The following is a 25,924-nucleotide window of genomic DNA, read 5'->3' as shown; positions in this document are numbered from 1 at the left end:
TGAGTTAAAAAATGTTTAAAGTTGACAGGAAATTTTAAAATATTACTTGATAATTATGTGTTATTAAACAATTGGAAGGTTAATACCTGAAGACAGACTATAAAATCTTAAAAAATGCAAACACTGATTTATTATGTCAAAGTAACAAAATTGCAATAACTTCTGGAACAATTTATCATCCAGCAACATTAGTTATCATGTTGTGTAAGTAAATATTTGTTGATGCAGTTCCACTCTAACTTGAGTAAAATCTTGGGATACTTTGCTCACCTTTGTGCAGAAATGATCCTCTGTTTCAGACGCAGAGTGAGAAGGAAACTTGTTTTTCTTTCCATTCGCCAGCTGCAGCTTCCTGACTGGGATGTGTGTTGTTTCCCTCTCCTGACTGCCATTGTTTGATAGTGAGGCTTTTCCCAGAAACCTCCCGTATTCTTCTTTACCTTTTGAATTCAAGCTGAGCTGAAGACCAGGATGCAGTTCAGAAGGAAGTTTGAGTGGAATTACTCAAGCTGATTGAGAAATCTTGTCTGTTTGTGAAATCCGGGTTATTCCTTCCCCAGAAGACGGACAGATCTAAAGACGCTGCAGGATGGATGATTCTTTCTCTTCACTTGATCTGAGGAGCAGAACAGCAGGTCTCTTCTGACAGGAAGGAAGGAAGTCCAGTTCACTAAACACAGGAGTATTTTTGGACTTTCACACACCTTCACTTCTCCTCTTGGACACAACATGGACGAACTTCATTCCCATCTGCGTTGGCTAGAAGCTGGTAGTTCTGGACTTCATAATGAATTAACGTTCACTGATTAGCTGACCTGGAGTGGACTGACAATGAAACGGCGACGCAAGTACAGGTTTTGGAGCCGGAAAGGTAAAAACTCAAAGATGTGTCTGCTCTGCTGTTATGGTAAGATCTGGAAACTCCTCGTTTTTTGTTTTTTTGTTTTTAAGCCTGAGTCGATTCTACAGAAATGCATTTTCATCCTTCCCTGTCTGGCTTTCAGCTCATCTGTTTTCTGGATCAAGTTTCTAATCCTATTATCTTGCTTTCCTTTTGATAAGCCATTAATTTTGCTGCTGGGTGGTTTGTGTAAATCTCCCACTGTAGAAAGAAAACTATCTTTAGAAAATGCAGCAGAAGCACGCTCGTCTTTTCTCCCTGAATAGTGGCTGTTCCCAGGAGCCGATGTGGATTTAGCAAACTACTTCAGTATCACTGGTGTTGAGCAGCAAGAGAGAAAGAATTTAAATCTGCCACGCTGTAAAAAGAGAGACTGTTCTGTTCTCAGAGGCCTGGGAACCGTTTCCCCCTGTAGAGCGCTCTGGCCTTTTGGCAGCTTCCCCAGTGGCCCATTTACTGTTTTCATGCCGCGCTGCACTGGAGACGATTCATTCCTTTAAAACCTCCAGCCGTTTACATCTTCTGAGATGCTTTGCACCGTTGGTGAAGGAGGTTGCATCAACCTTCGCCTACAGGAGGAAACGGAGTGAAGCTTTCTGCTCCCTCCTGGTTGGCAGGAAGGAAAAGGCCCGGGTCCTTTCACCACGCTCATTGTTTCAGCGTCAGACGAACACAACGCCGTTCCAGTTGGGTTGACTTTCTGTTTCTACAGGAACCAACTCTAGCTGCCTCTGACGTGAGGAAATGTTAAAAATGTGTAAAGTTTTTGTTTATTTCTGTAAGTTTCGATATTCTCAGCCTGACCGGTTGAATTCCATCGCAGCCCTGGCTGGTGGTGCAGCGTATTACCGTAAAAATCTTTCAAGACAGTATAAAAGTTGCATGTTCATCATTCAGGTCGTATTTTTATATTTCCCATTAGCCACTAAACTATCCAGATGAAAGCCATTCTTCAAGATGGCCGTCGTTTTTCATCCATTCATACCAATTATTGCCATAAATTGTTACCCATTTTCATACCTTAGATGAACTTTGCATCACATTTTATGTTTTTGACTTTGGTCATGAACTGCAGCTCTCGCTGGAGCGGATCACAGCCGAGTGTGAAGCGGCTGGGATGGCGATCAGTGCCTCCAAATCCGAGGCCATGGTCTTGAGCCGGAAAAGGGTAGAGTGCCTTCTCCGGGTCAGGGGGGGTGTCCTGCCCCAAGTGGAGGAGTTGAAGTATCTCGGGATCTTGTTCATGAATGGGGGAAGAAGGGAGCGGGAGATCGACAGGCGGATTGGTGCAGCGTCTGCCGTCAAGCGGGCGCTGTACCGGTCCGTCGTGGTGAAGAGAGAGCTGAGCCAAAAAGCAAAGCTCTCGATTTACCGGTCGATCTACGTTCCCACCCTCATCTATGGTCATGAGCTTTGGGTCATGACCGAAAGAACGAGATCGCGGATACAAGCGGCTGAAATGATTTTTCTCCGTAGGGTGGCTGGGCTCTCCCTTAGAGAGAGAAGCTCAGTCATCCAGGAGGGACTCAGAGTAGAGCTGCTGCTCCTTCACATTGAGAGGGGCCAGTTGAGGAGCATCTGGTCAGGATGCCTCCTGGACGCCTCCCTGGTGAAGAGTTCATGTCCCACCAGGAGGAGGAGAAACCCAGGACACGCTGGAGGGACGATGTCTCTCTGCTGGCCTGGGAACGCCTTGGGATTCCTGGGAACGCCTCGGGATTCTTGGGAACGCCTTGAGATTCCTGGAGGAGCTGGAAGAGACTGGAGAGGGAAGACTGGACCTCCCTTCTGAAGCTGCTGACCCCACGACCCGATCTGGATAAGAGGAAGAAGATGGATGGATGGATGGATGGACTTTGGTTTTCCTGTTCATACAACTTTAAGTGATAATGTGTAACAAAATCAGATGCCAAAACTGAAACTGAGGACTTTTCTGTTTTGTAAGGAGATGATCAATCAATCAATCAATCAATCAATCAATCAATCAATCAATCAATCAATCAAGTTTATTTGTATGACACATTTGAGCAACAAGGCAGTTCAAAGTGCTTTGCATCATAAAAACACAAAATAAAAATTCAGTAAATTTTATGTCTGTGGCTCCAACTGAGCCGATATGACACCAAGCATTTTAATCTGTGGTAAATATGGGCAGTTTTTGGGCAAAAATATATTTTAGTTGAGTATGTCATTGTGAAAAACGTCTTACATTTTTCTGTGATTAATGTGTTTCATAAAAAAGCAAACCCCTGGGTGAATGTGACTGGATTTCATTGGTCACTGTGTGTAGACAGGTGTCCTTGAATCACTTCCTCTCACTTCACAGAAATCTCTATCAATTGAAATACAATTTGTGGCTAAAGTTCCAGGTGTATGAAATCCTCTGCAGGGTTTCGTAAATTAAAAGTTAGTGCATGTAAGAGCTGCATAAACAAACAGGAACATGGTTTATGATGTGTTGCTCAAATAAAGATGGCTGCCTGCTCATTACCCGTCATACAGGCAGTTATATATAAAAAGTTTTTTAATTTGCTTCTATTTATGTATTTATGCAAAAAATTTACATACAACGGCTTTGATTTGTTTTTGTTTTTTTAAATGAAAGAATTTATAGAACCGGAATTTGAGGAGTGATTCCTCTGTTGGCCAGCAGGGGGCGACTCCTGTAGTTCAGAAGCATTATAGAAAAATATCCCGTTCTTCACTTGATATGAAGCATAAATATATGAGTTTTGTTTGTAGTTGTTGTTGTTTTAAAGTGAGCAGATAAAGCAGCACACAGTCAGATTTTCAGCAGGTTCTAATGTCAGAATCTGCAGCCGTTCAGGGCGACGCCTGCATGGCCTGCAGATTGCACTCAGCTCCGGCTCGGGGAAAGATTTTCTTAAATTACCCGTTTTTGACCGATTAAAAATATGTTGATGTTAGATGCAATGAATCCTGTTCATCTGCAGCTTGCACAAACAATTACTGCATTTAATTAGAGATGAGCAACTTAATAAGTATGTAAGTTTGTACTGATTAGACTTTTATAGGCAATGCCAGGCTACAGTCTGACCTGATGCTGTTTGAGATATTCTCTGCAAAATGCATAGTATTTCAGATTGGAGCAAAATTATTTAAAAAAAAAGACAAAAAACAAAAAATCCACCCAGCCGGTCAAAGGTTGGAAAGTTTGTACAATTGTGCATCTCATTCTGAAAGGACCTCAAAAGAGGCAAAACTGAGGAGATAAAATCTCGTTATCTCAGAACAATTTTTGTAGAAAAAATGTAACAAAAATGCCTTGACTTGTCCCAGCTGCTTGAAAAAGGAATAATAGGTCCCTTTTCAGAGAGTGTTTCCACCAGCTCAGCCTGCTCCACTTTAATCCACCTCCAGTCCATCTGCCTAGAAAGTTTGGTTCATTTGGAGGAGAGTGATCAAACTCTGAGGACCACAAAACCAAACTCTGGCTCGTCTACTGGGTTCAGTTGAAGTTCGAATGCATATGTGAACGCCAAGTGGTCTGGAGACTGCTCCACAAGCAGGAAGTGGACTATTGCAGGGCATTCTGGGTAAATACACCAAAGTTAACATGCTAGCCTAGCGCTAGCAGCAGAAATGTCTCCTGGTCTTCAGCCAAAGACTAAAGAGAAATCCTCCAACACTAAAATCTGACGCCTCCATCTTGTTTCCATCTGGTGAAGAAGGAAGTTGCTCTCAGTGTATTCAGAGGTTTTTGTGTCGTTTCCTTCAGTAGTTGTTGGTGCAGCGCCCCCACAGGCCAGGAGGGGAACAGACTGGTTTGACTCAGAGCAGAGAGGAAGAGAACCACAGCAGCTGGAGGTGGGTCAGATGGTGAAGTTCTGGTTCCAGTAGAACCGGGTCGACTGAACTGTGAGAACAGCCTTAAACTCTGAATGAAGTGCATTTAAAAAACACGGTGCTTATTGTTGTTGTTGTTGTTTTGCTTACTGACTGATTATTCAGTTTTAAAAACATTTGAAAATATGGACCTGGTTTCCAGGTAATTTGTTTTAGTTTGTTATATGAATAAGATTTTCTATTCTGTTGCTTCATCAATAATTAGATTTGCTAATTTATTAACAACTGAAACAGTATAACTTTCTGTCTTTGCAGTTTTGACATTGTAGCATGTTCTGATTTATGCAGCCGTTTTAAATGCTTCTATTAGTGTTACTATTATTATATCATCTCCAACTCTTCTCCAAAAATGATTATGCACCAAAAACTATATTTAAATCTCAGAATGAGACCTCAGCCTTTTACAGCGCCTGTCCAGATCTGCTGAAGTGTTTCATAACGTAAAGAGGAACATCAATCGTGATAGGCAGCATGTGATCTCTGAAGCATCGACAGGATAATTGACTGAAACACGTAATGCTTACACAACACTCTTCATTATCTAACCCAGAAATTGTTGTTTTTTCTAACTACCAGTAGATCAATAATAACAGCAACACTTGACTTAACGAACTGGATTTTCAGAAGATCAACAGATAATTATGTATGTTTTGCGCTCATCATGTCTCTCCTCATTAACATGAAACTATTGAAACAGTTGAAATGAGGTTCTCATCAGCCAGTTTATTAATTCAGGTTGGATTATGGTCGGATTAGTTCTGTGTGTTTACCTCGAGGAAAGATGAAGGAGATGAGGCGGATAATGGATTATTTAGGGTTATTTTCTCACCCTAAATAAAGTAATTAATCAATTTGGCTCCTTTCAGCCGTTTCATTATTCCTCTTGCAGTGTCGTTGTTCAGCTGACGCTCATGTTGGCAGGTAGACATGTTTTCTTTTTTAATATATCGCTGATTTTAGGGCCAGTGACTCAGACTTCAATGCTGACTCGTTTCCTTTCTTAAATGTTCTTTACAGACTCTGATTCAGCCTCTGGAGTCTTGTTTGTTGCATTCCTGTTGCTTTTGATCTCACTTGTGCATACATTAACGTGCTTGTGTCGGCACATAAAACCAATCCTTCAGCGCTGGGTTTCATTATGTGTGTCGGTAATGAGAGTCAATGAAAACAGCGAGGGCTCTGATGCATTGTGTGCATGCAGTTTACATGATCTGGGTTTAATTAATGTGGGTGAGGGGCGTTGGAGGTACGGGGGCCGTTCGCTGTGCATTAGAGATGAGGAGGTGGTGAGTCACGGCCTGCAGACGTTGGTCCAGTGGGAGGACAAAGAGGTGGACCGGCTGGGGAAACAAGAGACAGAGGAGGCAGTGAGGAGGTAGAAGAAAGTGACACTGGCTGTGTGTTTGTGTGGGAGGAAGGTAGTGAGGCATCTGACTCTATTAAATCTCTGCATATTATCAAATGTCTGACAGAAACATCCTGTTATGTGCACAAATGTCTGCTTCATGTTTCTGTGCCAACAAATAGTCAATTAAAACAAGTTTTCATTTATTTTCATTTTGATTCCAAATGTTTTATAATAATTTTACTTTAAATATAAAGATGTTGGCCTAAATATATTTTCCTATCAATCTATAAGTTGTTGTCTGCTATGCTTAAAAACTCGTAATTACATCAGAAACGGGATATTTTATATTTTTTCACCTGCAAAGGTCACTATTTTTTCACTGGTGCAATGCATGCTGGGCCGGTGAGGCGGACAGGTTATGGTGGACCAGAGTCTGTAAACAAAAGAAGAAGTCAAGGTGGTGGAGGCTGATGAGGGCCGACCACAAAACGTCTTCATGTGTCGTTAAGCAGGAGATTTCTGCTGAAACAAGCTAATGTGATCCACTGTTTACTGAACCAGCAGGCGCTAACAGCGTCTGATAACATTAGCTAGAGCTAGCAGCAATAGCAGGAGCCAAAGTGAAATCTGAACAAATTGGAAGTGAATGAATGAATGTTTAAAGTGACAGTGAAGCATATTGGTAACAAACTGTTATAATAATGTAATAACGTTTTGATTTGATGCTAACTGTAAACAGCTGGACACAGAAACTGGAGTTCTTTGCAGCTAAATCACAAACTCCAGCTGTTCTGACCGACTCTCTCCTCTTCATCCGTTTGTTCCTCCTCATCTTCATTTCAACATGTTCATTAAATGTGCTAATTATTTTTACCAAATAGCAGCTGTGATTCCCTTCCTCTCATTGTGTGCACTAAGGACTTTGCAGCATGTATGTTTACCTGCCTGCCTGTAATTCATGCATAAATGTCTCTGCATGAGGCTCCCGCTGCAGACTGGACTGTGAATAAATAGGTATGAAAATGTGTCACCATGGAAACGACAGACCATCCCTCAGATAGCAATCATCCAGCATTTTGGTTTATCAGTTGATATTATTGCCAACATTATTTTTGAAGTGCTCACCTTCCCCAGCTGCCCGACGCGTTTCTGCAACCCAATTTGTTTTTAAATGGTTCTTCCTGTAAAAGCCGCCTGGCGTCACATTAATGTGGCAGAAATGATTAAAACTGTAGCATGTTCTGAAGCCTGGAAGCTGGGAGGGACTTGCTCTGTGTTGTTAGAGCCCAGCCGTCACGTTGGGTTTGGATGTTTAGCTGAATCACTCCGTCATCCCCAGAGGAAAATCACATCATCTTCCTCACATCATCTTCCTCCAGCGCTTGGTTCATGCTCCTCCTAAAACACTGCTGAGAACCAAGCTGACTGTCTTGTTAGGATTGTTGGGAATACAAATCATTTGGAACAGTGAACTATTTTTTAATTTAGGCGACAACAGACATTTGAATCCAGCAGACAATATATCAGAAAATAAAACACAGAATATATTAAAGGTTTTATATTCAGAGCATGAGATTCTGAGGATGAGATGTTCATTACTGAGCCTGTAAGTAATGAACATTATTATCAGAATTCATCAGAAAATAGGTCAGGTAGTGCTGCCGTTGGAGCCTCTTCAAGCATTTAGTATGATGCTTTGAGTGAACCTTCATCAAAACAAACAGTGTGTTCATTTAGTGGCATGAAATTAACATATTTTATTATTGGGTTGTTGTTGATAAGCAAAATATGACTTCTTTAGTTTTTTGTAAGTTTATTTAAAACAGGGACAAAAAACATTAATAAAAGACTTAAGCTAGTTTCCATCTGATGTCCCTGAGCAGGTGAGTTAATAAAACAGTTTAATATCATACAATATTTATTTAAAGTCCTAATATATTCTACATACAATCACTTAATCTGCTTACTTTTATATTTAATTGAAATGTTACTTAAAATATGACCATTCTCTGCAGGAGTAGAAACATTTTAACCTGTTTTTCTAAGTGAACATTTCCTACTTTTAATCCATCGACTGTTGACTTTTACACATCCTGTAATTATGACCATCAAAGCAACTTTCTGCATTTTTTAAATTAACCACCATGTATACGTGTCTTAGGTTTGACTGCTGATCTGTTTTAAATGAAGCTTCATGGGGTTTTTTTTTCCTGTTTCTTTGTTTTCCTCTAAAGGAAACAATTCAAACAGTACTTTGAATTACTTTAGAGTAATTCAAAGTACTCTAAAGTATGTTGAATTGCCATTCACATGAATTGTTGCCTTTCCAAAATGTTTCCAGGAAGCTGAGCATGAAGCATTTTTCTCTCTGCTTAACAAGCAGGAATACTTCGGCACGTGGACGGCACATTGTGCTGCTGAGGTGTTATTATTGCTCTCCAGACCCTCCACTCTCTAATTAGTGTGTGGTATAGAGAGGTCTAGCCACACTCACAGCATGGTTCAAGGTGTGTTAGAGATTAAGAGAGTCAGTAAGTCCTTTCATGTAGCTGCTGGAAAATATTGGATGTTAACGGCCAAACAAAGGGAGTCTCTGGATCCGTGTTGAATTTGCTGAGGTGAAAAATGAAAAACGAGAGCAGAGAGCCGCAACATGAAAATGTTGCAGAGGAAGGTCAGGACTGTAATGGCCGCCTTTCTGCAGTAGAAAACATTTTCATGTTTTGTTAGGTTTATTTGATAGAGACAGACAGACTGAACAGAACAACGTGAGCTAGTTTTAAACAACACATCTAAAAATATTAGAAAGTGAAATAAGTAATTTAAAATAATACAACATAATGTTGACTGCATATTCAGAATCCTGCATATAAAGCAATAAAATATAAAAACATGACAATAAAACATTAAGCATACAGTTCCAGTTTGTTTTTGGAACATGTGAACCTGGTTACAGATTTAAACTGACAGGGAGTGAGCAGATCCTCTCTCAGGTAGAAAACTTTGAGCCAAAGTGTTTCTGGATGGAACCGTGAAATAAAACCGCTCTAGTAGATCTACTGATGCCCTGTGATTTCTGAATGCTTCACTTAATGTCGGGGTGCAGGTCTGTTTAAACGTGTAAACATTGTTGTTTTTTCCCCACCATGGTTTGAGTTTGAGTGCGTCATGTTCAACCAGCGCTTGTGAAAGCAGCATTTCCTTCTACTTCAGCACCATCAACGTCTGCAGGTCATTTTCTCAGCTGGGGGAAAGAAGCACTGACTGTTCTTTCACACATCGTGACCAACCAACCCTCCCTTGTCACCCACAACAAACACGATGATTCAGATGAGCTCATTGTATTTTATATTCACATCACCTCTTTATCACTAGACTCATCCAGCCATTCAACCTCACTGCATGCTTTTCATTTTTAATTAACTTTAACTTTCAGGTATGTTTTAATGACAACATCTGAGTTCTTATCAAATGAACTCAGGAACTTAAAAAAGATATGCATGTCATCAAGCCAAAAAAAGTCAGTTCCTGAAATGAAGATCTGTGGCAAGAGCTGCAAATATGAAACATTCAGACTTAAAGTGAAAATGGGTGACTGATGTTTTATTGTCTCTATAAGGATCTGAGACATTATCTCTGAACGCCGGCTGTCATTTTTTTCCAGTTTTTAGTTTCTGAAGCTCCAGATTAGCAGCTGAAGGACTAAAAGAGTCGAAGTCTGTCAGAAAGTTTCTCAGCCACTGAAAGGTGTGAGAGAGAGGTCGCCTGCAAACCGACCCAGTGCTACCGGTTCTGGCCTTAAAATTACGCAACTTGGAATTAAAAAAAACATTTGCTTAATGGAAATGTCATTTTAAAAGAAAAACTAATGTTTTTTGATAGAAGGTTTTTGTGCTATGAGCAGAATATCAACAGAGTTTTGTCTCGTCTGTAATGGAAACTGCTGCTGATGAAAACCCGACTGGCAGCGTAGCAACAGCAGACGATCTCTTTACAGCAGTCCTGCATACCAAGTATGCATGTGGTGACAGTGGAGAGGAAAAGCTCCCTGTTAACAGAAAGAAACCTCTAGCAGAACCAGAACCAGAACGTGGCTCAGTACAAGCAGCAATCAGCCACGACCGACTGGAGGTTCAAGATGCACATTAACACCCAGCTGTCCTAAAAACAGGAACTGGTTCCTCTGATGAAAATTAAATTATGTGTCTTTTTACGTGTATGTAAATATCTGGTTTCCTCTGCAGCTCTTACTGACGCGTTGCCTAAAAGAGAAACAGCTTAACAGAGAAGTGCTGAGTCATCATTAGTGTGAGCCGGGGGGTAAGAAAGTGGCAGCAGCTTCTTCAGCTTCTTGATCCTGGAAAGAGTCAAATTTACTGCATCAACAAATATTAAACCTTCAAAGCTGAGACAATTCTGAAGAGCTTACTGTGAATATTAATTTGATAAACTAAAGAGGTTCATTTATATTGTTTTATGCAGTTAAAAGTTATGATGATTTCAAATTTCCCCTCTAGATTAAACTTCCCAGTTTCCCTTCCTGTTTTTGAAACATTTTCTGATTTGTTTTGTGAGAAGAGTGGGAAACTTTGCCTTTCGATCCCCGTAGAGTCCAGAACCGGCTTCTGAGCTCCAGATAAGACTGAAAGATGACCAGAGCGGAGTTGGGATTCTTCAGCCCTTTGCTCCAGTGCTTCTCTTTCTGAGAATGAAACCAGCTCTTTGTCACGTCTCTGGCCAGATGCGTCGCCTTTCTTCTGCTCCCCACCCGGCTTTATTCCTGGAAGGGGGGTTGCTCGGTGTCAGAACCGAGATCCTCTGTAGAGTTCGGCCATTGGCCACTTCCTCTCTCACCAGCCCTCCCCTTCATCCAACACAATGGGTCTGCTTGTCCATGCGACACACACTCTCTGACATATGCACACCCACAGAGGAGGCTTCCACTCGGGGTCCTCCGCCTTTATGCGATCGTTTTCTCTTTACCATAAAGAGGAAAACCGAAGCCAGCGAGGAACTGAGCTAGAGGGCGAGTCACTTTATCAGTTTGCTGAAGTGTGTGTGTGTGTGTGTGTGTGTGTGTGTGTGTGAGGCCAATGTGAGGGAGGGAAGATGCAACCAATGCGGTGAGGCAGCAGTTTAATATGATGAGGCTGAACCTGCCAGCCTGAGCGTCAGAGCGCTGACAGAGGCAGAGAGAGGAAGGTCTCCTCGGTTCAGGATTTCTGTTTCATCTCCGGACTCAAACTGGACTCAGCCTCTGCTAAGGTCAGTGCCTCTGTCCGTTCACCCAGCAGCACCGGTAGGCTGCAGGAGACGCACAATGCAAACCCTGGCGGTGTGACTTTCCCCATCCGCACAGGGAGAAAGCGCCGGCTTTGGCTTTCGTCTCACTGAGAAACACGTTACCTGCTCAGGGTAACAAAGGGAGGGACTCCCGAGACAAAAGACGAGCCGTTGATCTCTCCAGACGTGGCAGGTGCTGCGGCGCGGCGTGGCGTTGCTGGCCGTGGGTGTCTGTGGCAGCGCTGTGGGTCCTCTCAGCTGCAGCTCTGGACTATTCATTTTGTTTAAGGCAATATTGAATCAGCTGCAGTCTGTCTCAAGATATGCTGCAACACACACATGCCCACACACACACACATGCCCACACACACACACACATGCCCACATATCTTTGCACATAGAGGCTGCTGATTTCAGTTAACTCTGTTTGCCTCGATTGGTGTAATCGCTGGCCTGAGCTGCTGGAAAATATGTGTGTGTGTTTGGCTACATGCTTCTGCAGCTGTGTGTAAAAGCTGTGGATCAATCTTTAATCGTTGATCTTTCACAAACAAAACTATGATTTTAAAAGTCAATTTGTCATTTTAAGCAGCCAGACAATCACACAGAGAACGATGCAACTTCCAGATCTTTTTAAAAAGCAAAGAAAATGACTTGGCAGTTATTTTATTAGAACCAGATATTTCTAAAAATGACATTAAATTGATTTTTCTCTTGTGGTCAAGAATTCAGTGGTGAATCGCTAACTAAAATGTTAGCTGTGCTAACGAATAAAGACAGGAAAACAAATCCTACCCATGTGATCCACGTGAGGACGAGGACAGAGATTCCCAGGTTCAGGTGGCGTCTGAGACGGCCAGAGGAGGAAGTGATGCAACAATGTTTGCTCAATTTCTGCTCCTTTTGACAAACATTTTGACTAGATGGAACTACTTAACTCTTCCAGTGTAGAGTGACGGTGGGGAAGCGCGCGGCAGGTGTCACGGTCGGTCAACGGAGAAGGGACGGGGTGTTCAGTTACTGAACGGAAAAAAAACAAACTTGTAAAAGCAAACACAGTAAAAAGTCCAGGCGGGATCCACTAACTAAAACTGTCAGGGTTAAAGGTAAATCTTTAGCTAGCTTTGCTGCAGTCACAGTTAACTTACAGAAAGAGTAAAGTAAACTGACCAATAACATTTAGGAGAAGGACGGACATGTGCCCCCCTCCACAGACACACACAGATGTGTAAAAATTGCATTTTTACACAAAATGCAATTTTTATTTCATTCCACAATGTTGTGGAATAAAAGGGAAAAACAATAAAAAGTACAATAACTATAATATTTCTCTTTTTTCTACTCAAAGGAAAATGTCAGGGTATGCACAGTGCGTCCAGCTGCAGGCGCCACTGATGTAGGGAAATGATGTGCGCTAAGCGTTTTCTAAGTTAGCTAAAGGGCTAAATGAAAAGTTAGCTCCACTGTTAGCAGAAATGTGCCACCACTGGAATCCCTGCCTTTCATATTCCCTCACTGTGACTCAGGTTAATCCCTGTCTCTGCAGCTGAGCGTTTACCAGCAGAGCTGCTTCTTCCGCTCCGTTTCCCACTGATTTTTTTCCCCCACAGGGAGGGAAGAGAGCACTACTTTCTTACACATCCCAGTTATTATCTTGTTTGTTAATAATATTGAGTTGACAGTCTATTAGGTTTTCTGCTAAGTGTTTCATCAAAGCTCAAGAAAAGGTTGAGAAAAATCCCAGCAAAGCTTCCGTTTAAGAAACTTCCTCCTTTTTCATACAGAGGTTTCATTGTTTTTAACAGGATAACACTGTGAGGCCATTTCTTCCCACTTAAGTGATGGATTGTTGTAGAGTTGATTTTAAATAACTGCTCTAATCAGCAGGAACCACCTGTAAAGGAGTCAGGTAGATGGACAAACAGGTAGATTTATGAGGATCTAGATTATAACAGTTTGTTCACAAAGTGTGAACTGCCACCCTTTAAAGAAACCTTTACTGCAGAGGTGATACAACCACTGCCTGTGGCTCAATTCACCACATCTAAAAAACGTCTCTACATTTGTTTCCAGGAAGCTGTGGAGACGTTTCAGATATCCATGTTATGGGATGATGGTGGCTATGAAAGCTGCGTCTCTTCCCTTTATTGATTCAGCAGCTTCATCGTCGGTTTTCATCCTCGTCACTTTGCCTGTTTCATGTTTTCATTATTGCCCCTCTGCCTGCTTTGCCCTTCAGGTTTTGGCAGCTGATCATGCTGTCATTTTGTCCTCGGTGGGCTGAGGTTTGTCTTTCTGAATGTCCTCTGACACATCAGGAATGCTGATGCTGCTTGACACTTTATTCCACTATCAGATTAGCTGCTGTGTCCATGAGAACAGAAGATCAAAGATGACTGCATGTGTACTTTCAGTTGTTCAAATCGTTTTATGCAGGCCAATTTGGGGAAGAAAGAGCTCACATTTAGCTGTAGAGGAAGTTTGAGTTGCTCTGAATATTAATCATGGCTGCTGTCCTCCTCTTCCTGCTGACTGCTTGCTCCAGCCTTGGCTTCAAGCCCATCTGCAGGCTTGCGTTCAGGATTGCGGGGTTGCCGCTGCATTGGCAGCTTGTGCTGAGAATATGGCTCCAGCTCTCAGTCAGAGGGCCTCATTCATGCTGAGCACAAAGATGCTGTTTGAGAACGAAGTTGCTGTGCAGTTTGACTGGCTTTATGTTCCTCATCCATTTACTTCAGATGTAATGCAGTGAGCCAGATCTTATGAATTTCTCCTGATCCCAATTCTCTCTTATCAACTCGAGACAAAAGAGACCTTTGAAGAAACAGGCAGAAAGTTCGGTTTAGTTTTAGTTTTTATGCTCTTTCTTTAAAATTTCTTCTAGTCTTCCAACTGTTGTTTTCCAGCTTGTCAAGCTAATGTTTGCTTTGTGCAGCACATAATTAAGTTTCTTTTGTTGAAATAAATGTAATTTGTGTCACCAGAGAACACCTTTAAAATGATGTCATTGTGATTTGGAGAAACACAGTAAAAACTTAGATAAAGTAGTGCAAATGTTTCCAAAATTAGCTTGTAGCATCAGTGTTGGACAATGGTAGCTTTATGGTAGATCCTTCCTCCAGAACCACCACTGCTCCAAAAGTCCCAGCTGTTATTTTGCAAATAACCTGCTGTCATTTCTTCATGCACAGCTTGCACATTTCTTAAATAATTCTACGTAGTTGCACTTTTACTTTTAGCTGAGAATCTTTTCTAACAACAATACAGTTTCATTTTGTTGTGAGTTTGCTCTTATTGTGCAGTCTCTTATTTTTATTATTTTTATTTTTTACCTCCATTTACATATTACCTGATTCATACTCACATTACTTGCATTTCTTTGCTGCTTCCTCTTGAGTCCTGCAAACAAACCAAACACACACCCTGGTAGATCTGTGACTTTTTAAAATTATATTTAAATATTTGTTTATGACAGTCTTAAAAATGTTAAATAAATCATGTGCTTTGATTTAACTGTACATTATTATCTGGAAACTTGATATGCTGCTGGTTTTAATGTGACAGGACAGGTTATGACCCCAGATTAAACTGAAAATAGCGTGAAGGAGCTGTAGATATTATTTGTTTTTGTAGAGAAAACTGGCTTTTGATCAGGTTTAAGAAAAACTCCAGGGCAAAAACTGCAGACGTAGAAAACAGAAAAGTTGACATTTTAATAGAACCTGTGGCTTTTATTTAAAATACTCTGCAGAAGTATTGGGTAAAAAATTGTTTCTAATGTAAACAGCTAAAAGATGCTTGTAAGCAAAAAGTACCTCGTTAACATTCAAGTTCTACCGTTTAGTTAGGAATACATAAAATCTGAAATAGTGGTGGGAATGTATGTTTGCTGCTAAACTATTGAATAAATATCCATTAGAGCTGAACATCAAAGTTATTTCTGTTCTTTAACCATCAGGTTGGAGCAACGGGTTTTTCTATCCAGAGTTTCTCTTATCATTCATGGATCTTCTTTAGAAATGTGGACGCTGACATTAGCATTAGCTGCTACATGTTTAGCATTGAGATGCTATTTTAGGCTTGAAAAGCCTCATTGATAAGCTAACTCCTTTTAGCACAACTTTAACACAACAACAGTCTCTTCCAGCGTCCCATCAGACCAGTTTGAAGCAGAGATGAACCCCAGTGGGACCAGAGAGAAGCAGCTTCCATCATTGCTGTTAGCAGATGTAGCTGGTGCGCCATATTTACAGGCTTACCAGAAACGACAAATACAAAGGTTCCCAATGGAACCTGTGTGCAAAAACATAATAATAAATTCATTAAATTGATGTAATTAATAAGAATTAACTTGTTAAATATCAGTATAGTCTCGATGTGCGTCTCTGTCACTCATCAGCCTCTAACCTGTAAATCCTCTCAGAGCTGGTTTGCCTCCTAAAGTAATCGCCTGCACTGAATGCATAGTGGCTCATTTGTGAACGCACCGCTGCGTTGGGACTCAGTCAGACGTGATAATTAGGCAGACAGCATATTGATTAACACATATGGGAGCTCCTGTCCAGCAGCTGTGATGTTTTAAAAGGTGGACGGACCGATCAGTGTGGTTGGAGGAGACGTGCTGGTAGAAAACCAGACGAGGGAGAGAGGAGGACAGCAGCTGTGTGTCGCTGCTTTTCTAGAGACACACTGAGCATGTTCAAGATCACAGCCCCTCTGTTTAAAGCAGTTACCCCACTGGCCTGCCCTTGTTAGACACGGGCCAGAGAACACGCTCAGATCATGCTAAGAGTATATCTTCTCATGCTGAGCTGGGTGAAAGAAGCACGCTGGTAACCACTCAGCAAATGCATGACATCTGCTCCAGAGCTACATATTTTATGAGATTTTTTTGTAGGCAAAATGTTTTCTTGGCTACATTTGCAAAGGAATGTCCTGATTCTGCTGCTCCTGTTCAATCAGAGTCTGATAATGTCGGCATTCTTGACTCCAAACAGCAGGTGATTCATGGCTGTGAAATTCCTTTAAGGTTCTGCTAAAGAAACAAAAGAAAGCAGAATTAGTGACGTCTAGAAACACAGAGCATCATTCAGCAGCCAGTCAGACGTCCTTTATGGTTTCTGTAGCCCAGAGAGAAAAAATCATATTCATACTCTTGAATCATTGAAGGGTGTCACATCTGAATGTATTCAGAGATTTTAGGATGTGATGTAGTGTAGAAGTCCATTCAATATTATTTTTGTTGTTTGTTTTTCATTTTAAAATAAAAAAGCAAAAAATTAATAAATGGTTGTTTTTTTTCTTTTGTTTTAAAACTAAATTGCAAAAAACACTAGAATATTTTTACATATGCATTCGGACCGCCCCAGAGTTCACTACCGCCTGCAAGCTGAGGCCGAGGTTTGTAGTCAGGTCTGAGTTCGCTTCGTTGAGTTTGATGACTCATTCACACCTCTGGACTTCTTCAGCAACTTCCAACATACTGTAGCTGCATGTTCAACCAACAACCATATGTTTCCTCTTGGCTTTAGATAGCAAAAATCAAACAGCAATCCATCTACAAACCTGTAGTTGGGCTGCTTTACATTTGAAAATGACTTTGTTTCGAGCCATGCTCTCATCTATAATCAGAGTCTCATCTGGTTGTTCTGAACATTTAAGATCTTCAAAAGGCTGATTAATTTTCTGTCTATTACGTGTTGTGACATAAAGCCATCAGTCGTTGGTAATTATCCTTTCTGGAAGGACAGGAATGAATAGACAGACGCATCTGGACGCTGAGACGAGCCAATGCTTTCAATGCCAAGCATAAAAGCCTCAGTCGTGTGCTTCCACACACACAGCATGATTAAAGGGGTGTGACTGAACATGTTAATACTTCAACCCCCACTAATACATTATTTATATGATACCTTCAAATGGCAGTTATCTCAAACCATGGGAGTCATGCAAATGAACCAGAGGTAAATTAGCCTTTTTTCTTAGTGCTTTTAGTTGACAGCATTGTTGTTTTTTATTTTTTTGGTAAATATTTCTATAATTATATAGAAAGATAAGTGAATAAGTTAGTTTGTCTAACTGTAAAGTCTCTACATCTTCCACTGACATTGGTCTGAAACTGGACCTTCAGGGACAATTTATATAGGAAACGTGATGAACAGACAGAAATTACTGCTGTAATCTGAGTTATTAACTGCTATGGCTGGTTCATATTCATCACTCTCACTTCTCTGTTGTTGCACCTGCATCGTCTCCTCACCAGTAAAATTACAGTGTTTGAACCTCGTCTTCTCATTATCCTCCCACTTCAGGGGGACGATGGCAAATCCTCCACCTCCCCCAGAAAATAAAACCATTATAGAGGCGTTGTCATCAGCAACATCTTCAAGGACGAACCCTCCCTCCTCCCTTTCCATTCACCTGGCGACTCTGGTTTCTAGGGAACCGGTTTGTGCAGTGGCAGCGTTCAGGCACGCTGACTGTCTGGATGACGAACAGACTTTTGCCTGCCAGCCAACAGGGAAACTTGGGTTTGAGGAAAGAGCAGCGATTTCCTTGTAGATCCTAATGATAGTGATCCAAAAAGTGATTATGTGATGGCAGAACGCTGTGGTGATGATAGGATGGGGAAACCCTGTCATCTGAGGAGAAGGCATGCAGGTACTGTAGATATACTTCCTCTGCTTTCTTTTTGTCATTTTACTGCTGGATCAACTAAACAGAGGCAGAAAACTTCTCATTTTTGTGCCACAAGTAGGGTTGTGTGAGAAAATAATCTTGATGGAAATGCTCTGAACCAAAAATATCCCCAGTGGTGAGGCGTGTATGTGAGCCCAGTCACCTGTAAAACATGCAGCCTGTTTATTTTGCCATGTTTAACGCAAAATGACTGTCAGAGTTTGATGCATTTTTTTATTCCCCAAATGACAAGGCACTTTTTAGTTTGAGTTTATTTCTTGTTTTATTTTTTACATTCATCTGCTTCAACAAATTTCAGCACGTCAATAGAGTTACAATTCAGAGAATGTCAGATGTTGCTGATTGGCGGTCAGACGCACTTTTCCGTCTTCTGAATCTGATAAATGTCGTCGATAACCACAAAGAGATTGTGTGCTGCAATAAATGATTCCTTCTCACCACATTTTGATCATGAGATAACATAAACTAAATATGTTTCATGCAAACATTCTCCTAAGGATCCGATAAGTCTGATACAAGTCACGACTCGTCGACTGTCCTGTATAAACAAACTGTAGGTAACGTGGACGTCCGGCGACGATGGACGTCCATGTTGAGAGGAATTCACAGGAAACATTTGGAGTTGGGTTTCTAGATGCTGAGGTGTGTTTTAACCTTCGGTTTTTGTTCCCACTTGTCAGGAACAGACATTAGAAAAGGTTGGAGAGGCTGATTCCTCTGTCACAAAGATCTTCTCTGAACACGTATGTTCACACATGTAACATGTTTACATGGAATAAACATTTGAAAAATAAGAGATTTTTGTGAAGCATCATGTCTTTTTGTGTTGTGTATAGTGCAGGCCTATTGGGATAAAGTGGGAAAACTTCCACTTCTCTGCTGCATCAGGACTGCAGTAACATTAGCTTTATGCTCAGTGTTGGATTCACTTCCACTATTGTGCTTATAGCAGATCTCAGTTTTCCATCAGCTTTTTTTATCTTTGAAAATGTTTGGCGCAGTTAGCAACCCTTAAATTGATTTTTCTGGATAAATTCAAACATGCTACTTAATTGGCTGTTTGTGAAGACTCAGATGAATAAATTTCTACATCTGTGTTCAAATTTTGGTTACCAACTATTAGGAGTCCTTCGAGTAGACAGACGTTTGTATCCATGCTCTTATTTTGAAATGGATGAAGGCAGCAGAAAATGATGTTTGTTCTGTTCCCAGAATGCATTGCTGTAGTTCTACTTCAAAGAGTTTAAAATCTACTGATGTCCAACGTGTTTTCTGGTCATCCATCCATCCATCCATCCATCCATCCATCCATCCATCCATCCATCCATCCATCCATCCATCCATCCATCCATCGAATTAAACAAACAACCAACTTCTTTACAGTCAGTTTTTTCCAGATTGCATAAAAACACCAACTACTGTAGAAATATCAGCCATGAATCCTGTAAGTTTTGTATTAATAATTTAGTCTTTGCTGAAAAGACGTTGAGATCTTTGGGAATCTGAGTTTCTGAAAGCATCAGATTGTCTGACCAATGTGTGGCAGGGAGAGCATACCTGCAGCATTTGAATCAGATTCTCCCTGGAAACGTTTAGAGATTAAAGTTGGCCCATTTCATCATCTTCTGTTGTTCTGATCAACATGTAGAAGATTTTTAGCTAACATGTAATCTGTGTTTGCTAGAAATGAAACAAAGAAACAAGAATACATTGGCAGATGCTTCTTGACATTTTAGCAGTAAAGAAAAAAATTGTTTCAGTTCCTTTATTGGTAATGTGAATAAATGTGTTTTCCTGTTACTGTACATCATAGAAGTTTCTGCGAACCATGGAGTTATCTGTGGTTTTCCATCTTTCTTGCGACTGATTAAGGTCACAAACTCAAGTTGTTCCTGTTAGTAAATGTTGACCAACATCACAAACCCTTTGTGCACATGATGTCTGAAGTTTCTCCTTTTGTTTGAGTTTTTACTGTTTTACGTTGCTGATAGTTGAAATGCTGAGGTTGTATTTTGAGAAATACAAAACAAAAAAGAGGAAGTTAACCGACAAGAAGGAGAAGTTTTTGGGTCAGTCACTGGAAATGGAGATTCTCAACATCGCTCATCATCACGGATATTTTTTATGTTTTTAATTTATGAGTGCATGTTGGTCAGTGCAGCCGTGGAAAAGAAAACCCCAGTTGTGGAAACAATGGATGTGAGGAATCACATCTGAGGAGAGGGAGTGGCAGGTTGAGTCTGGTTTGGACTGAACTGACTGCTTCCATGTTTTAAAGTCTCCAAAAGGAATTTTTCTGGGTTTGAGTTGTGTAAAAAAGGAGTTTGTATGTCTGCATGTGGGTGTGTCTGAGCGCAGCAACAGCAGGCAGGCCATGAGGACTCCAGATGGTGTGTGGAGAAAGCCCTCCTTTAATCCCTGAGCCAGAATATTACCTCCCCAACCCCCGCTTCACACTCACACACACACACACACAAACATAACTGAATCAGTTGGCCCCCGCCCCCAGGTAGAGAAGCAACTTTCCCTTTAAATGTCATCATTGACGCACTGAGCTTAGCTCTACTGCACCGTTACATCCGGATACATGCTTATCTCAGGTCAAGAAAAAACATGACCCGCTCATGAATTAGGTACTGAATATGTGCAGCAGAGATGGGTGAACTGGTCAGAGTTGATGGGAAGATGAACGAAGCTAAATCCTGGAGGAAGAGCTGTTAGTCTGCAGAAGATCTGAGACTGGTGAGGTTCACCTTACTGTGGCACAAACATCCAACCAGATATTATGGTTTAGATCAAATCATGTTTTCAAAGTGTGGCGCGCCTCTCCTGAGAGCACTTTAGGGGAAAGCAGTGCGAGGGAAAAATAAACCGGAAAGATATCTGCTTGCTGTCTACTGATGTGAGAGAAACGTCTTTTACGCACACGATCAACTCTGTGGATTTAGGAAAAAGTTGGTACTGTGTGCTGGCGTGTGGAAAATGTTTCCCCCTTAGAGGATGTTTTGGCCAGTGATGTCAGTAACGTTATTGACGTCGGACCACTTTTTTCAGTAACAAGTAATCTAACGCGTTGCTATTTCAAATCCAGTAGTCAGACTACAGTTACTTATCAAAATCATTTTTGCGTTACTGCGTTACTATCTTCTTTTGTTATTTAATCGTATTTCCTCTACGCGTCTTGTCGAGTGACCGGCGTCTCTATCGACAGAAATGTAAACAATGGAGGAGATCGCATTTTGTTGGAAAAACTGGAACTATTTTGAGTTTCTGTCGCCAAGTCCGATTATTACAAGCGGCTTTGGGCTTCATTTTTTAAAGTAAACGAAAATTTAACGAGTTGCTGGTTGCGCCTTTTGGGCTCGTTTTGAGCGTGAAGTTACTCATTTGGGCTTGGAAATAAGCAGAGACTCATAATAAATCCCAGAATTTGTCCGTCATTAAGGTAGTTTTAGTCAGTCTCTCCTTGTCCATCATTTCCAGGATGATCCGTCCCGCTGTGTCTTTGTTAATGTCAAGTTAATGTATTACCTCTGAATGACGTCGAGCCTTGCTGTTGCAAACATCGAGACCAATATGAACAGCGCAATAAGCGTGAAAACAGCCACGAATAAACGTGTCCGTAGTAATGGCAAGTTAGCACCATTATAATAATTAATATTACGGTAAGTGTCACAAATCTGTGCAACCATCTGAGCTGTGGAGCTTCAGGAGATCTGTATCTGGAGGCTGGGGGGAGGGGGGGCTTTAAAATCCTACTTAGAGTTTTCCGACAACAGTGGATCACACAAATTACTCACTTTTTTTGTTTGTTTGTACAATCTCTTCTTCAGTTCAACCTTATAAGTGGAGACACATTGTTGATGTTACCATTATAAAATAGCTGATAATTAAGTATTGGCAGGAGGCGGAGCGTTGTTGTTAGCAGCTGCTGAAAGTAACTAAAGGTTACTTTTAATGTAACAGTTACTTGCAAGTCAAGTAGTCAGTAAACTAACTAAGATACTTTTTCAATGAGTAATCAGTAGTCCGATTATAGTTACTTTTTCAAAGGGGGGGGGGGGGGGCGCGGCAGGCATTGTGCTCCTTGGAGGGGGGCTCACCCTTTCATACTTTGAAAACCCCTGGTTTAGATCAAATCATGTTGGTGAAGTTTTTTATGATCAAGTCTGAAATAAAAAGCAACAAAATGCACCTGTATTATTATCATTATTATTATTATTGCTAAATATTAGTTCTATTTTTTTGTGAACTCACCACTGACCTTGGCCATGTTGCTCTGAGAGTTCAGTTTCTGTATCACTGATAGCCGATGGTGGCTAGCTGCTAACCCTAAAGCACAACATCAGTTCCGCTAACAATAAAGCGCTATACCAACATATTTAGCAAAAGCTAATACTAAAGTGTTCAATTCAACCATATGTTGTGAAAAGTATCAACAAAAATATCTCAAATAAATAAATATCTGTACATTTTTCATGTATTAAGTCATGTAAGTGTTGTGTTGTTTACTACGGTGTGTAGCTCATTAATTTGTTAGTTGTTAATTCTATAGTTAACATTTGATCAATAAAGCTTCTTGGAGAAAAAGAGGAGATGAAACAGAACCCACTTCAAAATAAGAGCATGAATGTAAACGGCTAACTCCTGGAGGTGAACAGTTGGTAGCAAAACTCCAGCACAGATGTTGAACTTCATTCAACTGAAGGTTTACAAAACAGGTCAATTAAAACCTTAGAAATAACCTGGAAAAATTAGTTCATTGGAAGCTAAGCACGTTAAACATTTTTAAAAGTTTGTAAAAGTGCTAAACAAAATATTAGCTCTACTATTAGCACATCAGTTGACATGTGAGCATCACTGCCAAATACACCAAATAGCTTTAATGCTAACACAAAATGAAACAATTTACATGAACAAACATTTACTTTTATCCCACATTAAAGACACCAAATTGATATTGTAATTACTTTTTGGGTAATTAATTCCTGGTATGTCCTTAAATAGATGTTATATGTTGCTGTTGGTGTAAAAGGTGAAAGCTCAGAATGATGGTTTTGTGACTTTTATTGAAATAATGCTAAAGGTGGTGAGGAAAAAATAGAATATTTATGAGATTAGTGCTTTGGAATTTATCTGGAAATATTAATTTAGGGGAAGCTAAGTGTGTTAAACATTTACAAGGTAGTTTAAGTGCTAAATTAAAATGAGCGCTTAAGCCCTATTAATGGATTAGCAAAGTGTGCCCACTGTTTAAACAGAGATTAAATTAGATCATGAACGTTTTGATCTGTACTGCTGTTTGAGTTATTTTTAAGGTTTATGTGTGATTCTGCCGTGTTTGTCACATCTGGTTTCTGTGTATCTGTGAGCTCTAATCTGTATGAGAGGATCTGTTTTATTAAAGGGTCGTGTGTGATTGGTGCATTCTCATCACTGCTTTTAGACCACTACTGTTTTCTCTTTAATCCTTTATGTGCATATTAACCGAATGTGTGGAAAGGCTGCTGGGTCTCCCCACAGATCACATCCAGGCTAATTAGGGTTTATGTCTCCAAGGGGCGCTAAGCTCCTTTCCATTTGCTAAACAAAGCATCGTCTGCTCCGGGTCTGAATGAATGCAGCTGGAAGGAAAGTCTGGGAGCTTTGGCATCAAATTTCTCTCCGTTACAGTTTGACAATTTTATATTCTGATACCCTTCCTCGCTCATCATCTCTGTTCCCAGCCTCGGTGCTGGTCCCAAGTAACACAGAATGTTTTTTGATTGTTTGCAGAGCAACGATTTTTGACGTTTCACAAAGAAAAAAAATGACTCGGTTCTGTTTGTTGTGTTTTTTTGTTGCAGAAAGGAAAGGCAAAACTCCATGCTACCAGACCAGAAGCGCTGATGATGAGACCTGCATAGCGGTGAAAATCGACCAGTCCAGAGGTAGGAAGCGTCGCTTCGGTTTACCTCACCTGCTGCTCGTTTTATGTGCAGGCTTCAACCGTCGGATGGAAAACTGAGAGATTTATGGGAATTAGAAGAATTAGGGGTTAAAAACAGAGTTTCTATAAAACTATATCTGATGATTCTATAACAGTGATTAGGCTTTATAGCTTCTATAAAACCACCGCAGTCTCCACAGACGGATGTGACTGGAGAAAACTTTAGAGGAATTTCCAGGCTTCTTGTTTAGGTCGCTTGTGTCCTCGCCTGTCCTGAAGGAGCTGCAGCAGCATCGCCTCGTTTGTTTCTATCTTAAAATCTGATCCAAGGTGGTTGTTTCTATTTCTGCCTCAGAGCATCAAGTCTGTAAAACCTTCAGTGTGATTCAAGGCTGGACCCCCTGGCTCTGTAGACGGCTGAAAGCAGAAGTGCTTGTTAAAGTTCACTGAAAATACGAGCTGAAACTGAGAATATAACGGCACAAAAAGGAGCGAAAGATCCCTGAAAGAACCATCTTCAGGCCTCAAATGCTAGCAGGCAATTGTTGAATATTTGACACAGATGGAGAAAACTTCAGCGATGCAGATGCTACTTTTATGCAAATTTGACATCGATGAGAATTTCCTTCAGTTTCTGTCGGTTCTGCAGTGTGGGAGGTTTGAAGCTTTCTTTTGTGTCATGCATCTCTCATGATATCACCACAGAGGAGGAGGGGGCGGCATGTTTGTATTAAAAACTAGGGATATAAGAGAAAAACGCAGTATGAAAAGTCAAAGGATCGTTCGTCTCCCAGGCGTTTTGCCTCCAACTGCAAAAATAAAACAGAAGCTGCAAGTTCCTGCTCTATTTTTATCACAAAGGTGTGTGTTTATGGGAAGTGTGTCTGTTTCACTCTGTTAAATCAATTGAAATGTCTTAAATGTGAGTTGGTGAAACCTGAAGAAAGCCTGACTTTCCATTGAAAGGTTGTTTAAAAGGCTGTTGCTTCCTAGCTAGCCGCCTGGCTGCCAGGCGACACGTCTGGGTGACGTTTCTGTGGCTGAGCCGACGTGTTGGTTCATGTTGCTGCAGGCAGAACACACACAGGCTGCAGCTCCTCTGTCAATGTTTGCGCAGCTCTAAACGTTGAAGCTGCCCTGAGCTTGTCCTGTGCATCAGGTTGCCTTGGCAGCCAGATCAGCGATCCACCACAATCCACAGCGATCCACCGCGACCCACTGCGATCCACAGCGATCCACCACGATCCACCATGACCCACAGCAATCCACCACGATCCACCATGACCCACAGCAATCCACCGCGATCCAACGTGATCCACAGCGATCCACCGCGATCCACCATGACCCACAGCAATCCACCGCGATCCAACGTGATCCACAGCGATCCACCGCGATCCACAGTGATCCAACGCGATCCACCATGACCCACAGCAATCCACAGCGATCCACCGTGAGCCACCACGATCCACAGCGATCCACCGCGATCCAACGCGATCCACAGCGATCCAACGCGATCCACAGCGATCCACCACTATCCAACGCGATCCAACGCAATCCAAAGCAATCCAGCGTGATCCAACGCGATCCACCGCGGTCCAACGCGATCCACAGCGATCCAACGCGATCCACAGTGATCCACCGCGATCCAACGTGATCCACACCGATCCACCGCAATCCAACGCGATCCACCGCAATCCACAGCGATCCACCACGATCCACAGCGATCCACCGCGATCCACCATGACCCACAGCAATCCAACGCGATCCAACGCGATCCACCGCAATCCACAGCGATCCACCACGATCCACAGCGATCCACCGCGATCCACCATGACCCACAGCAATCCACCGCGATCCAACGCGATCCACAGCGACCCACCGCGATCCAACGCGATCC

At 41.4% G+C, this 25,924-nt stretch overlaps 1 protein-coding gene and 1 long non-coding RNA gene across 9 annotated transcripts in view; one reads left to right on the top strand and one right to left on the bottom strand.

Moving 5' to 3' along the window:
• fgd4a (FYVE, RhoGEF and PH domain containing 4a) overlaps positions 1 to 25,924 on the top strand; it is a 58,094-nt gene that overhangs the window by 6,067 nt on the left and 26,103 nt on the right. For 4 of the 8 annotated variants that reach the window (XM_044123918.1, XM_044123917.1, XM_044123911.1 and 1 more), the window contains exon 2: positions 23,945 to 24,028. In XM_044123918.1, coding sequence (XP_043979853.1) covers positions 23,945 to 24,028 — 84 coding nt within the window. Of the gene's footprint in view, positions 1 to 586; positions 908 to 11,245; positions 11,382 to 18,007; positions 18,060 to 23,944; positions 24,029 to 25,924 lie in introns of those variants that run through there. The other 4 variants (XM_044123915.1, XM_044123912.1, XM_044123919.1 and 1 more) reach the window with 4 other exon arrangements.
• LOC122835142 lies at positions 5,490 to 10,917 on the bottom strand. The gene is made up of 4 exons (XR_006371274.1): positions 7,242 to 10,917; positions 7,058 to 7,116; positions 6,473 to 6,549; positions 5,490 to 6,108 (listed from the first exon to the last, which is right to left on the bottom strand). It is a non-coding gene; the product is annotated as an uncharacterized LOC122835142 (long non-coding RNA).

This window comes from Gambusia affinis, linkage group LG08, assembly GCF_019740435.1.
Source record: "Gambusia affinis linkage group LG08, SWU_Gaff_1.0, whole genome shotgun sequence".
Taxonomy (NCBI): Eukaryota; Metazoa; Chordata; class Actinopteri; order Cyprinodontiformes; family Poeciliidae; genus Gambusia; species Gambusia affinis.
The sequence above is the reverse complement of the archived record's forward strand: the minus strand, read 5'-3'. Positions and strand labels throughout refer to the sequence as shown.